At 37.7% G+C, this 13,312-nt stretch overlaps 1 protein-coding gene across 1 annotated transcript; it reads right to left on the bottom strand.

Annotated features, from left to right (window-relative positions):
- Positions 1 to 798: 798 nt before the first annotated feature.
- LOC129734952 (uncharacterized) lies at positions 799 to 9,802 on the bottom strand. The gene is given in 5 exon segments (XM_055700365.1): positions 799 to 1,193; positions 1,196 to 1,270; positions 1,273 to 1,311; positions 3,176 to 3,299; positions 9,662 to 9,802. Coding segments are annotated over 5 exon segments (774 nt in total).
- Between the last annotated feature and the right edge of the window lie 3,510 nt (positions 9,803 to 13,312).

Here is a 13,312-nt window from a genome sequence, read left to right as displayed (position 1 = left end):
TCAACAGGATCAAGCAAAAGGTCAGTCCCTGGTTCTATTGCTGTACTTGACTTCCTTCCACTAAAGTAACCAGCAATCATTTTTTACGGTGAACAAAAAAAAAAAAAAAAAAAAGATCAGCTTATAGCAGTCAATCTATACTCAATATATTTATACTCTACAGATGCTATTAATAGACTCACACCAATTTATACCCCCAGCAACAAATACACACGCTACGCACACTTTGTTATGTAAAAGGTGATAGGTTATAACTACTCGTTCACATGCTTCCACCTCCCCTATGATTGGTCCCGGTGCGGTGCCCACACGCTGCCCCCCCCCTTGTGCAGGCATCCTGTTTTTTCTCATCTTTCTGTCCAACTCTCTTATCTCTCTGTGAATACACAGTTTCTTTGTCTCCCTTGGCCTTGCATATGTCCTTCGCAACACCTGCAGCTGTTACAGCTTTGGCCTGCTCGGCCTGCTATTACAACAAAGTTACTTGGTCTGGATTGTTCATAATATGTCTGTTGTCTTCCAGCCACTCCACACATACACACAAACACACATATAAATATATATCTAAAATGAGCCCAAATGAACGTCTAGTCTGTATGGCAAATACCTGATTTCCTCAAATGCATGTCTTTCTGTATAAACTGAGGGAGGGTACAAGTGATCCAATATAACAGGGTTTTTCAAAGATTTACTTTTCCCTAATATTATCATAGAATCATACTTTGAAATTGTTTAGGTTAAAAAAGACATTAAAAATCATCAGGTGCAACCATTTTCCTAGCACTACCAAGTCCACCACTAAACGATGCCTCTAAGCACCTCATCTACACATGTTTTGAACACTTCCAGGGATGGTGATTCCACCACCTCCCTGGGCAGACTGTTCTAATGCTTGACCACCCTTTCAGTGAAGAATTTTTTCCTAATATCCATTCTAAACCTCCCCTGGTGTAACTTGAGGCCATATGCTCTTGTCCTATCACTTGTTATCTGGGAGAAGAGACCTACGCCCACCTGCCTACAGCCTCCTTTCAGGTAGTTGTAGAGAGCAATAAGATCCCCCCTGAGTCTCCTCTTCTCCAGACTATACAACCCCAGTTCCCACAGCCGCTCCTCATAAGACTTGTTCTCTAGATGCTTCACCAGCTTTGTTGCCCTTCTTGTCTTTCTTGTAGTGAGGGGCCCAAAAGTGAACACAGTATTCGAGGCGCAGCCTCACCAGTACTTAGTACAGGTGAACGATTGCTTCCCTTGTCCTGCTGGGCACATTATTTCTGATACAAGCCAGGATGAGTATAGAGTAGTATGGAACTCCATATAAGAAATAAGCAGTTAATTTCTTAAATCAATTAGTAAGTTTTCTTCTGTGTGTGTGTGTGTTATTGTGAGAGACCATATCTCAAACTGATTGTCTCAAAACTTGTTTGCTGAGCTCCTGCAAGACTTAACAGTTGTGAACAGATAAGGAGCCAACAGATGCCCGACATCAGTTTTTGGCTGAGGTCAAGGATCGGCCACGCTGCTGTGAGGGATGTGCCTAGAAATGGATGATCACCCCTACCTGCTGAGACGTAATCATATGTGCCCCACAGAGGAAAATGGTGCGTGCCGTTTTCTGGGAAATGACCCCACTGAACACCCTATAAAAGACTGAGAGATCAAACAATAAGTGGCGATCCAAAGACATCCCTCCACCGACGTGAACAAAGACTACAGACCAATGAGACACAGCTGGAACCATGGTGGTGACTATCTCTTGCAACCCTATTCCAACTGCTTGCTAAACTTCCTTCTTTCCTATCTTTCCCTCCCTTTCCTATCGCTGTTTTCTTACCACAACACATGAATATTTTGTTTATATAAGTGAACAATAAATTTCCTTGATTAGTGGCATTTGACCTCGTTTGTGTCTTAATCTCACTCTGGGTATAACAAAGAATCTTCCCAGCTCGGGTCATCCCAGACCAGAACAGTTATAAACACTCTTCCTTTACTAAGGTAATCTTAAGGTTCTAGAAAAGTCAGCCAGGCTAGAATAACATTAATATCAAGATACTTAAAGCTGCATAAGAAATGTGCAACTTAACTCAGGAAAGCATTTTGTACAACATTCTGTGAATAACTGATGAACCAGCAAAAACCCAAACAATCAGGAGAGAGGATTTGGACAAATACAACAAAAGACCTAAAACACCTGAATTTCAGTTTACACTGAACATCCAAACATTCAGTTTAATGAGCTATTTTTATACAGAAACAGCCTTAAAGGATTGTAGAAAAGCAAAATTTTGTAGTTAAGGAAATAAAAAAAGGAAGGAACAGCTATGAAAACTGTAAATAATTCTTATGGTGCCATTAAGTTCTTCCAGATATAACAATTTACATTGGAAGGGATGGTTCTGAGAGATGCTGAGCATTTCCTGTTGGTTCCCTTGGGAGTTCTGAGTATTCAGCTCCTTTTAAGATCAGGATGCTCATAATGGCTCAATTCTACAGTAGGAAGTAATAAAATCCATCATTTTATGGATACAATAATACAGATAAAATGCATCTTACTATATCCATTCTGAAAAAAAAGAACGCACACGAACAATAGGCCTAAAAATTGGTTCTGTAGGTGCTTCATGATTGATAACTAAAGCTGTAACTCAAAATAGCCTTTTATTTTAAATGTATAAAATTTAAAAATAGCACAGTAGGAAAGACAGTCAAACAATATACACAAGATCGCAGATATGATTTTTGAAAGTGGATAAAAACTAACATTGGGAGTGCAAACTACTATAAAGAAAGGTTCATTAGTAAATAAGAAGGTTGTAAAAGGCAATACAAAGCCCACAGAAATAGTGAACTTAGCAACATACACAAGAAAAAATATGTTTGCAAGGAACATGCCCAGTTAAGATTTGACCTCTTGCAAACTTAATTGCATCACTTTTCAAATATCAAATATTATTTGAAAAGGTTGGGATTATCAAAGGATCATACTCAATAACAGTGAGTTTCATGTGCCTTTAAAGCTCTGTAAAAAACTCAAGGTTGCTAAATCATTGGCCATTTTACAGCAAACAGCCAACATTTTTTTTTTTCAAATTAAGGATGCATTCCTTGATGATTCAATCATGTATTTCACACACAGCAAGGGTGAGATGTAAGAAAGGACTTGAGTGCCTACGTCCAAAATCCAGTTGTGAAAAATCCTCCACTAAGCCATTACTTGATCCTTGAAGTTCTGGTTCTGCATCCAGCACTATTTCATTTTTTGACAGGAATGAGTAGCTCAGCACCTTTGCTGTAAACTAAAATTTGTCAGGATTAAAACTGTAGGCACTCTTCCACTGGAATTGCCTGCAGGCAGATATGACCACAGGTTGTTTTTAGAACATAATGTTAAAAAGAATCCTTCTTTTATGTAGTAGCATATATACACAGTGGTGGAAGCACCTGTATAGCATGTAGGGGACCATATCTGAGCAGGGTTTGCCTATATGTTCCATTTGGTAAGACTGAAACCCAACCACCAGTTGTGGCTGGAAGGTTGTTCCCCATCCTTCTGTATTTATAACAATGCATAAAAATCTTCAGGATTTATCAGACCAAGACTGTAGACTCCAGTAAGTGATTTTTTAGACTGGAGGGGTTTGGTATGGGAAGAAGAAGACTTTGCCTCTGATCGCTGTCCTCAGGGTCCCTTCTGTACTTCAAGTGACATAGTCACTGAGGAAAAACAACCACCTGCAAAAACCATAAATGGCAGCGGGAGCAGAAGTTAGTCCCAGAAGATCTTGATGTTTATGTGGATGCCATAACCACTTGGCACTGGAAGCCTGCTCACTCATACACCCACTTCTCTCCCACAGTTTTTGCACAGCTTACACTTGACTGTCCTGGTTTCAGCTGGGATAGAGTTAATTTTCTTCTTAGCAGCTGGTGCAGTGCTGTGTTTTAGATTTAGTTTGAGAACAGTGTTGATAGCACACTGATAGTTTTAGTTGTTGCTGGGTGATGTTTATACTAAGTCAAGGACTTTTCAGTTTCTCGGGCCTTGCCAGTGCTAAGGCTACAGGGGCACAAGAAATTGGGAGGGGACACAGCCAGGACAGGTGACCTAACCTAGCCAAAGAGGTGTTCCATACCTTATGACGTCATGCTGAGTATATAAATTGGGGGAAGAAGAAGGAAGGGGGAGACATCTAGCATTATGGCATTTGTCCTCCCGAGTAACCGTTAGGTGTGATGGAGCCCTGCTTTCCTGGGGATGGCCGAACATCTGCCTACCGATGGAAAGCAGTGAATGAATTCCTTGTTTTGCTTTGCTTGAATGAGTGGCTTTTTCTATACTTATTAAATTGTTCTTATCTCAACCCTTGAGTTTTATGTTCCTCTCCGATTCTCCTCCCCATCCCTCTGGGTGAGGGGGAGTGAGTGAGCAGCTGCATGGTGCTTTGTTACCAGCTGGGGTTAAACCATGACAGTCACAAAAAGAGAGAAGGCCTGCAATGTATTTTTTCTCCCCCAAATTCTCTCTCTAAGTATTTTATGGTCTTATTCCCAGTAGTATTTCAGTCTTTTAATTTCATGCAGGAGAAAAATATGAAGAACAAAATCTATAGAGAGTTTTTCTGAGCTTGAAAAGCACTAAATGGAATTCCCATATTTGCACCTATAGCCACCGGACAGCCTATGAACAGTTTTCAGTTTGCTTTAATGTGGAGTGGCTGGAAGATAATGGGCATATTATGAGCAATCCAGACCAAGTAACTTTGTTGTAATAGCAGGCCGAGAAGGCCGAAGCTGTAACAAGCTGCAGCTGTTGTGAAGGACATATGCAAGGCCAAGGGAGACAAAGAAACTGTGTACTGGCAGAGAGATAAGAGAGTTGGACTATTAAGGAACTGCACGTGGGAAAGAGATAAAGGAGTGGACTGAAAAATAAGAAAATAGAATGTTGAAACAGAATGTAGGCGAGGAACATGGATACCACGCCATGACCAATCACAGAGTGCAGGAGAGTGAATAGACAAGCAGCTTTAGCCTATTAGCAATCTAGAAGCAATGTGTGTGCTTTGTGCTAGTGTATAAATTGCTGTGTATCCCTTAATAAAGCGGCACTAACTTGATCACACTGGTCGTATAAGTTGTGTCTGAACCTTCCATGTCAACACTTTAAAGATTTATTGGTTCTTGGATCTGGTGACTGCTGTGTTTTCCTAACCTTTCCTTTCCCCTTCAAATTGTACGTGGTCAAAATACCTATAAAAAGCATGCATGATTTTGCCTGACTAGGTAAAACTGATTATTTGGTAGGATGGGGCTGAAATCACATTTGTGAAGACATTGAAGTCATAAAATTCAGAAGAAGAGGTGTCTTTGTCCAGGCAAAAAATTACATAAAGCTTGCAAATCCATGTTTTCCTTTTATCCCTACAAAACAGGATATAATTGAGAACATTTACACCAGCCCTGCATTTCCTGCTGGGCTTTGCAGAAATAATCTCAAATAATCTCAAATAACTGCAGAAGCCAAATTTTTGTAAGTCTGAAGTCCAAATGACTCTCTTAAAAATATTGGCTAAGCAGAAGGACAATGTTTGGAAAGATACTTGGATAGCACTGATATTTATTGTTCTGACTGGGACAACAATAGGCAAATTTGATTGTGTGTCTTTCTGCAGCATCCAGTCAGGAAGTATAGTCTTACAGGCCAGCACTGTGGCATCTTTTGGACAAACTGTCCTTTTGGGGCACTAATCATTTCTTCCGCATTCTAGATAAATTACATGTTTACCAGAGCTTCTAGGAAGAAACTATAAACAAAAAGTATCTATCTGGAGAATTTCAGTCTGAAATGATGGAAGGTAAAAAGAAAATCCAATTATAAGACATTAATTATGGTTTGTAAATCTCAGTATCCTTTGCTTTAATTTCCTGTATCCCACCGTTGTAAAAGCAAATGAGTGGAAAAGTGGAAAAGACAGTTTCTTATTTTTCCATTGGCTTCCTTCTGTATTATTTAAAGCTGCCTGTTTTTTATGTTTTGCCTCGAAAAACTGAGGCAAAACAATGCAATAGTACTTAACAGCTCTAACAAAATACACTAAATACATATATTAATGTTTTAGGTGTCCCTCAGTAGTTATAAACTGTCTTCAAAGGCTAGTAGCATGCCAAACCAACAAAAATGGTTATGAAAAAATTAACATGTACAGTAATGACAATATATCTGTGAACATTCTTGTTCATTTTGTCTGTGCTAATAATTTACATAATTTCTTTGCTCATATTGTTGGTGACATAATTTTGTTGAATTTTTAATGATCATTAAAAATATTATCTATTATAACATATTTTTAGACTGTCTTCATTATTTGACAGTTTTGACAGACATTGATTTGGTCAGCAACTGTAGCTAACCAGAAGGGGACAATGTGACAGTTTTATGTAACAAAAGGCACAGTGTTATGTCAACTGAACTAAATGTTGTACAAAGTGACAGGACAAAAACACCTTTCAAACTTTTTCTGCTTCATTTTTTCTACCATCAATACATAAGGCAATGCAGTAGGTGACACAAATCAACAGGATCGAGCAAAAGGTCAATCCCTGGTTCTATTGCTCTACTTGACTTCCTTCCACTAAAGTAACCAGCAATCATTTTTACGGTGAGCAAAAAAAAAAAAATAAAAATCAGCTTATAGCAGTCAGTCTACTTTAGGAGGAAATATATCCCTTACCATGATTCTTTAAATATTTTTCCTAGGTGGCTTTTTGGAAAAGAAATAGTCTCCCATCTCCTACATTATGCCTACAAACTACATTCTGTCAAGTCTTAAAAGCAAAAAGAGCTTTGCCTGTGGGATGCCTATAATTATTATACAGAGCAGCCTTGCGCCTGCTAACACAACCTACATGAGGACAATGGCTCCAGGCTATGAGTTGATAAAGTGCAACTTTTTGATTTTGCTCCTCTATAGCTCTAGCATTGTGCAGAGTCCACGAGTGACATCTTTGGCCTTCCTTTGAGGTGAGCAGATTGAATCTGTCATGCTGAGTTAAACAATGACTAGGGGATACAACCTTAGCAGGGCCTGTCATTTTTTTCCTACTAATTCAATCTACATTTAATCAATGAAAGTAATTTCTTGCTTAAGTCTCTTATCCAATGGATCTAGAGGATCCTAAAGTAGTGCACCTCTACCCTGACCTTCTCCCCTTTTTGAACTTGTACAAGTATATCAAGAATGGAATTAGTGAAAATTGCACATTGCAAAGTTGTCACACTGCTCATTATGTATTTAGTCTCCTCTGTTTATATCTAGCTGAGTGTCATTCTAGAATTCAGCTTTCCCACAGATTCAATGAAAAATAAATTAGCTAGAGCTATACCTCCCAATGGCAACAGCAGCACAATGTTAAGAATTATAATGCACCCTCTTACAGGAGCATACATATGTGTTCAGTAGTTGTCCACATGTATGTCTTGTATGTTAAGGTACTAATGTAAGGATATTCCTTCCTATGTACAGGCTATCACTGTTATTGAAAGTAGCCAGTAATGACTTATGCAAGTTCAAGGACTTTATTGATCAGTTTAGCTGATCTTAATCAAAATCTGTCTTCCTTTCCACTCGTAATTAAATAAGTCTAAGAGAGCCTGACATCAGGTCTTTGACTTTTTATTGGTTCTCAGCAAGTGCTGTGCTCAGCACTTCAGTAGCCAGAAGTTGCCAGACAGGAAGTCAAAAAACTCGAGGAAAATTTGGAAAAAAACCATCTAAATCTATAAAAAAAATTTAAAGGTATAAAGGAGAAGCAAGAGCTTGAATACAGCTTTTCATGTTTTCTTTTTAATAAATAGTACCTTTTGAACGGTCTAGAAGAGGGAAATCAGTACTTGTCTGATCATAAATATGAGTGGAAAAAAAGCTGTGTTTTCAAATTATATTAAATATCTTAATCTGTTTTTGCATTCAGATTTTGCCCAGTTAATCTGGAGTAAAACAATCCAACAAAGGAATAATCTATAATTTTTCAGGCAATATGCACAGTGTCTATATAAAAATATATAAAATTTGTGTTTTATGTGTTTACATACAAAGATATCTCCAATAACTGAATGTGCTTTTCTAAAGGCATGAACAGAAATTGAAAACACGCTTTCTACCTGGTTATTCCCTTTGAGAATTTCTTTGGTTCACTGCAAAGAGATGATACCAGAACAGTCTTCATAGAACCTTGGTAGTATTACAGACCTGCCTTATTTTGGGTTTCAAGGAATTTTGATTTATTCCTGTTTATTTATGTTAAAAGCAAAGGTATAGGAAGAGCCTCTTTCAGAACTGCAAAGCCGAACGACTGACAGCAAGGCAAAACCAGTTTCCCCAAATAATGCTAAACCCCAATCAGTACAGCAGGACTGTTTCCACATCATGCCAAAGTAAGAGACAAATAGATAAAAGTGTCATTTTCTGACCATATTAAGACCTAGCTGATCTACTCAGAGCATTGGCACCACCACCCACATGAGCCAAAGTGTAAGGAAGGACTTCTGCAGTGTTAAGGATATTAATTCTTTGTCAGAGGAAGCTCAGTCTCACAAATTTGCAAGCTCTCTCAACAGGACTGTGTGTTGGAGGAGTGCATACAGTAATAGCTCACAGTCCTAATGCAAGCTATCTCTGCTTGACTTGCAAGCATACAGTCAGGCCATAATAGTATTAGTAATAATATATGACAGAAAAAATAATATGATTCTATTCCAAGACAAATGAAAGTGTTGTATCACGGAGGCTTGAAAACAAAGAGTTACTTTTATTTTGGAAAGCAGTACACGTATAGCATCATATCACCACATTCAGTTTACCAGTTAACAGCGTTGCAGGTATTTTACATTCATAAGCCACAGGATGCCCAAAAAATGCAAGATAAAAGGAAATTGAAGAAAACCAATAATGATTAATTAGTTCTATTTCTTAAAATCTAAGAGTAGTAATGTACATACATGTGGTTCAATCACCATATGAATAGCTTAGCATAGCATGAAAACCACCTAGAACTAGCAAAGCTTTTTTTAAAAGTCCTTCCACTCACGAGCAGACTCAGATCATCCAATTTGGATAGTTTTCTGTCATTTAGCCAATGCATTTTCGGAAATAGGATTGCTCTGCAAATTTTTCTTACCCTGTTAAATAATAAGATCTTATTTTTCTCTAAATTATTTGTCATTTTAAATGGCTTTTTCAAAATGTCCATACACATTTATACAAGCAACGTAAACATTTACATCTTGGCATCAACTTTGATCGTTCAGATTTAACCACTTTTTTTTTTTCATATTGCCAACTTTTGATGGAAAAAAGTGACTAGGTTATTAACTTTGCCTTAGCTTAATTCCATACTATATTCTCCATGGTCCCCTTCAGTTTTAAAAGCTCTGAACCCCAACAGATGAAGGATGCCACTACCCACCTTCACTAGGCTGTTAAGACATACAAACATTTCTATCCTTGCACATCTACAGGGCTAATTTGATAAGTGTCCTAAGAACAGCCACCATTAATTTTCACTATGCATGCACCTGTTATCGCTTACCTCACTAACCCCTCTATTGACCTCTTTATGTTTTCTGACTCCCCCCCAATATCTCTGGCTTGTTACTCACATTGGAGTTCTGTAAGACAACTCCATTGCTTTGTGAAACTAAAGTGCTTCCATCAAGGGTAGAAAACTTTTCATCTGCATAGATATCATCACAGTGAGCAATAATCAGGCAGCAGACCCTCAGCACATTCACAGATGTCATCTTCTAGTTGGAAGAAACATAATTTTGCTCTTAGAAGTTTTTACAGGAGAGAAAAGTGTTAAAACTCCCAGACTGACTTAGCTGGTATATTAGTTATAATTACATACATATGTAAATATAAACATTTTATTCTATGATTAGTGTCCAACATGGGTGGAATGACCTATTTTCTAGAGATGCCCATTCCTCACCATCTGCTAAAGGCAGAATCAACAAAACTGTTAGATTAATGAAGCTAGATAAGGTAAATCTCAGTGATGAATTTTCTTCATTAAGAAACTATATTTGTTTTCCTAGCAATATAATACAAAACAGAAAGCTTATTTTCATAGCAGGATAACATTTTTAAGAAGAAGAATTTTTAAAAGGGAAGAAACATCCTTTACTAAGTCTGAAAAATGTTTCACATTATTAAGCTACTGTAGTTACAACATTAAATCAAAGCACCAAAACACCAAAAAGGTTAGTTTTGAAGTGGTAATGTTAAACATAAAAAAATAATAATCTGATCCTATCATATATCTCCAGATGGACCCTGCAAACTGTAAAAAAAGTCCATGTAAAAAAATTAAAATATGTTAATTTACAAATTTAGAAAAAAAAAAAAAAGATAGAAAACTATATAGAACTGTCAGCTCAGGAAGAAAACAAATGAAATCAGGCATAGTATTTGTTGAAAAAAGCCTAATGTGCAAAAAGCTAAATACTCTATAAGAAACACTATTTGAATATAGTGGCTAAAGTGCTATATAGCTCAAAAGAAAGAGACTAGATTCCCTATGAAAAAGAATTATCTATTACTTTTTTTGCCCTTATTCTGATAAACATAAAGCCAAAAAAAAAATATCTTTAAGACTTCACATTTTAATATAAAGGCATAAGCTCTCTTTACAGTTCTACTTACTGCTTGTAGCAGTTTTATTAAATTACTACAATAATCACCTGAGACCCTTTAAGTGTTAGCTTGACCTGCTTCTCAAGTATCTAAACAAATGCAGCTGAAATGAAAACAGATGGAAGGTGTAAATGAGAAGATTCAATTAATATTTTTTCTCCTTCTCATATGAGTTTTTAAAAGAAACTCCCCCAGGATTGAAAGTGATCCCTTAATTTAAAAAATATCTTTTTCATCTATTCAGAATAAAATTTTTTAATGTCATTGTAAGCCCTTTGGTTTCAGCCTAGGAAACAGGGCTCACAGGTTCATGATATGACTAAAAATCAATGAAAAGCTGAATCAAGTGTGCAGTTACTAACTAAATCAAATGGGAGAGCCTTAAGCATATTTAAGTTAGCTAAACAGCAGAAGATCATTTGTACAAGAATTTGCTGTAAAATTAGAAATTAATGTAATGTTTACATTATCAAATATAATAAAAATCAAACTTTTGTGTATTAAGATGGTCATAGATATAATAGACTCATTTGATGTTTGGTATAGCTCTGCTTTCAGTGAAACTACGCTAGAGGATTAGTACCACTGATATTTCAGATAGGATCACTGCAGCAGAGAGATATATAAATAACCTAGTAATAATTAAATATTATTCTAATGAGATTATGGCACCTTAATTTAAATGCAGATACTGCCTAAGCTTCTGCTTTATTATTGCTGCTGGGTTAGGCTCGTTTGCATTGTAACATTCTTTTGAATAACTGCAGGCTTTTAAGAGGGTTTTATAACCAAGTTACCTAACAAGTAGATTTGTAAATGATACCTTGCAGGTAGCTTCAAAATAACATAATTATATTATATTACAATACATTCTATTAACACTATCCAAGTCTGTGAAGAAAATCATCAAAAGAAAAAGAAAAGAAAAGGAATTGCACCAAAGCCCACATTTATCACACCTACATTTAGGATCTGAAGTGGCAAAGTTGGAACCTCAAATTAAAGTAGAAATCCAAGTTCATTTTTTAGTCACTTAGACATTTTCAGAGGGTTTCATTCTCCTAAGATCTTAGTATTTTCCCTACTTTGTATTACAGAAGTCTATGCACCTTCATAGCCTATCAAATAGACTTCTGAATTTTTCAAGGCAGTATATTATCTGCCCTACATACCTTCAATAGTAATAAAAGTAGATGGCTATTTCTTCTGTCTTCATAATTGGTTACGAGTTACTTGTTTTTTTCAATATAAAGCATAGCTTGTGATAAGCACATGCTCAAACCCTGTTGAATCAAAGAATAATGAATCAAATAATATAGATAACCTATGTAACACTGCAGTACTCAACACAGGGTTGAGGGTACCATGTGGTCCTGGGGGCTTGAACTACAGCTGAGAATGGTCAAGCCCTGGATTTCTGAATTTTTTCCATGAGTAGGAAGAGCCACTCGGAAAAAATACATAGTGGGTGAGGAGGTGGCAGTTACTTCTGGAGTTTTTAGAGTTGGGAGGAGGCTGGTTTTATGGGAGCTTTTAGACAGTTGCAGTGTCATGGTTTAACCCCAGCCAGCAACCAAGCACCACGCAGCCGCTTGCTCACTCCCCCTCACCCAGAGGGACTGAGAGGAGAATCGGAAAGGAATGTAAAACTCAAGGGTTGAGATAAGAACAATTTAATAGGTAAAGCAAAAGCCACACATGCAAGAAAAGCAAAACAAGAAATTCATTCACTACTTTCCATCAGCAGGCAGGTGTTCAGCCATCCCCAGGAAAGCAGGGCTAGATCACACGTAACAGTTACTCAGGAAGACAAACGCCATAATGCCAAATGTCCCCACCTTCCTTCTTCCCCCAGTTTATATACTCAGCATGACGTCATATGGTATGGAATACCTCTTTGGCTGGTACAGGTCAGCTGTCCTGGCTGTGTCCCCTCCCAATTTCCTGTGCCCCTCCAGACCTCTCCCTGGCAGGGCCCAAGAAACTGGAAAGTCCTTGACTTATATAAACATTACCCTGCAACAACTAAAAACATCAGTGTGTTATCAACACTTCTCACATCAAATCCAAAGCACAGCACTGCACCAGCTACTAAGAAGAAAATTAACTCTATCCCAGCTGAAACCAGGACGCACAGCAACTGTGCAAGTGCTTTGGACCTTCTTTCTGCTCTGAGGACACCACATTGCTCTTTGATTCTGCTAGTGGTCCAGACTGCAGAAAAGTATCTCCTTTTGCATGCGGGGGGGTGGGGGTGGGGTGGGGAGGGTGGGGGGGTGGGTTGCAGCTGAATCCCCTGATGTTTGCTGCCTAAGCCAAGCCAGTGAGATTTATTTTCTTGGAGTTCGTTCCCCCCCCAAACATCAAAGACAAGATATCCATGATGAAATTTCAGTGTCAGGTGTTTATGTCTTGCATTTCTTACATTGGAGGCATTTACCATAAGAAAATTTTATCTAGGGGACTATTAATCAGGTATGTAAATTCTGCTCCTGTTGCCTCTGAGTCAATTTGTATAAAGCAATTAAACATTCAGCAACTCAAAGAAACCATGAGAACATCTGTTCCTTGTGCCTAGGTACATATCTGGGGCACCCAGATAAAGGTGCTAAATA

Source organism: Falco cherrug, assembly GCF_023634085.1.
Source record: "Falco cherrug isolate bFalChe1 chromosome W unlocalized genomic scaffold, bFalChe1.pri SUPER_W_unloc_1, whole genome shotgun sequence".
Classification (NCBI taxonomy): Eukaryota; Metazoa; Chordata; class Aves; order Falconiformes; family Falconidae; genus Falco; species Falco cherrug.
The sequence above is the reverse complement of the archived record's forward strand: the minus strand, read 5'-3'. Positions and strand labels throughout refer to the sequence as shown.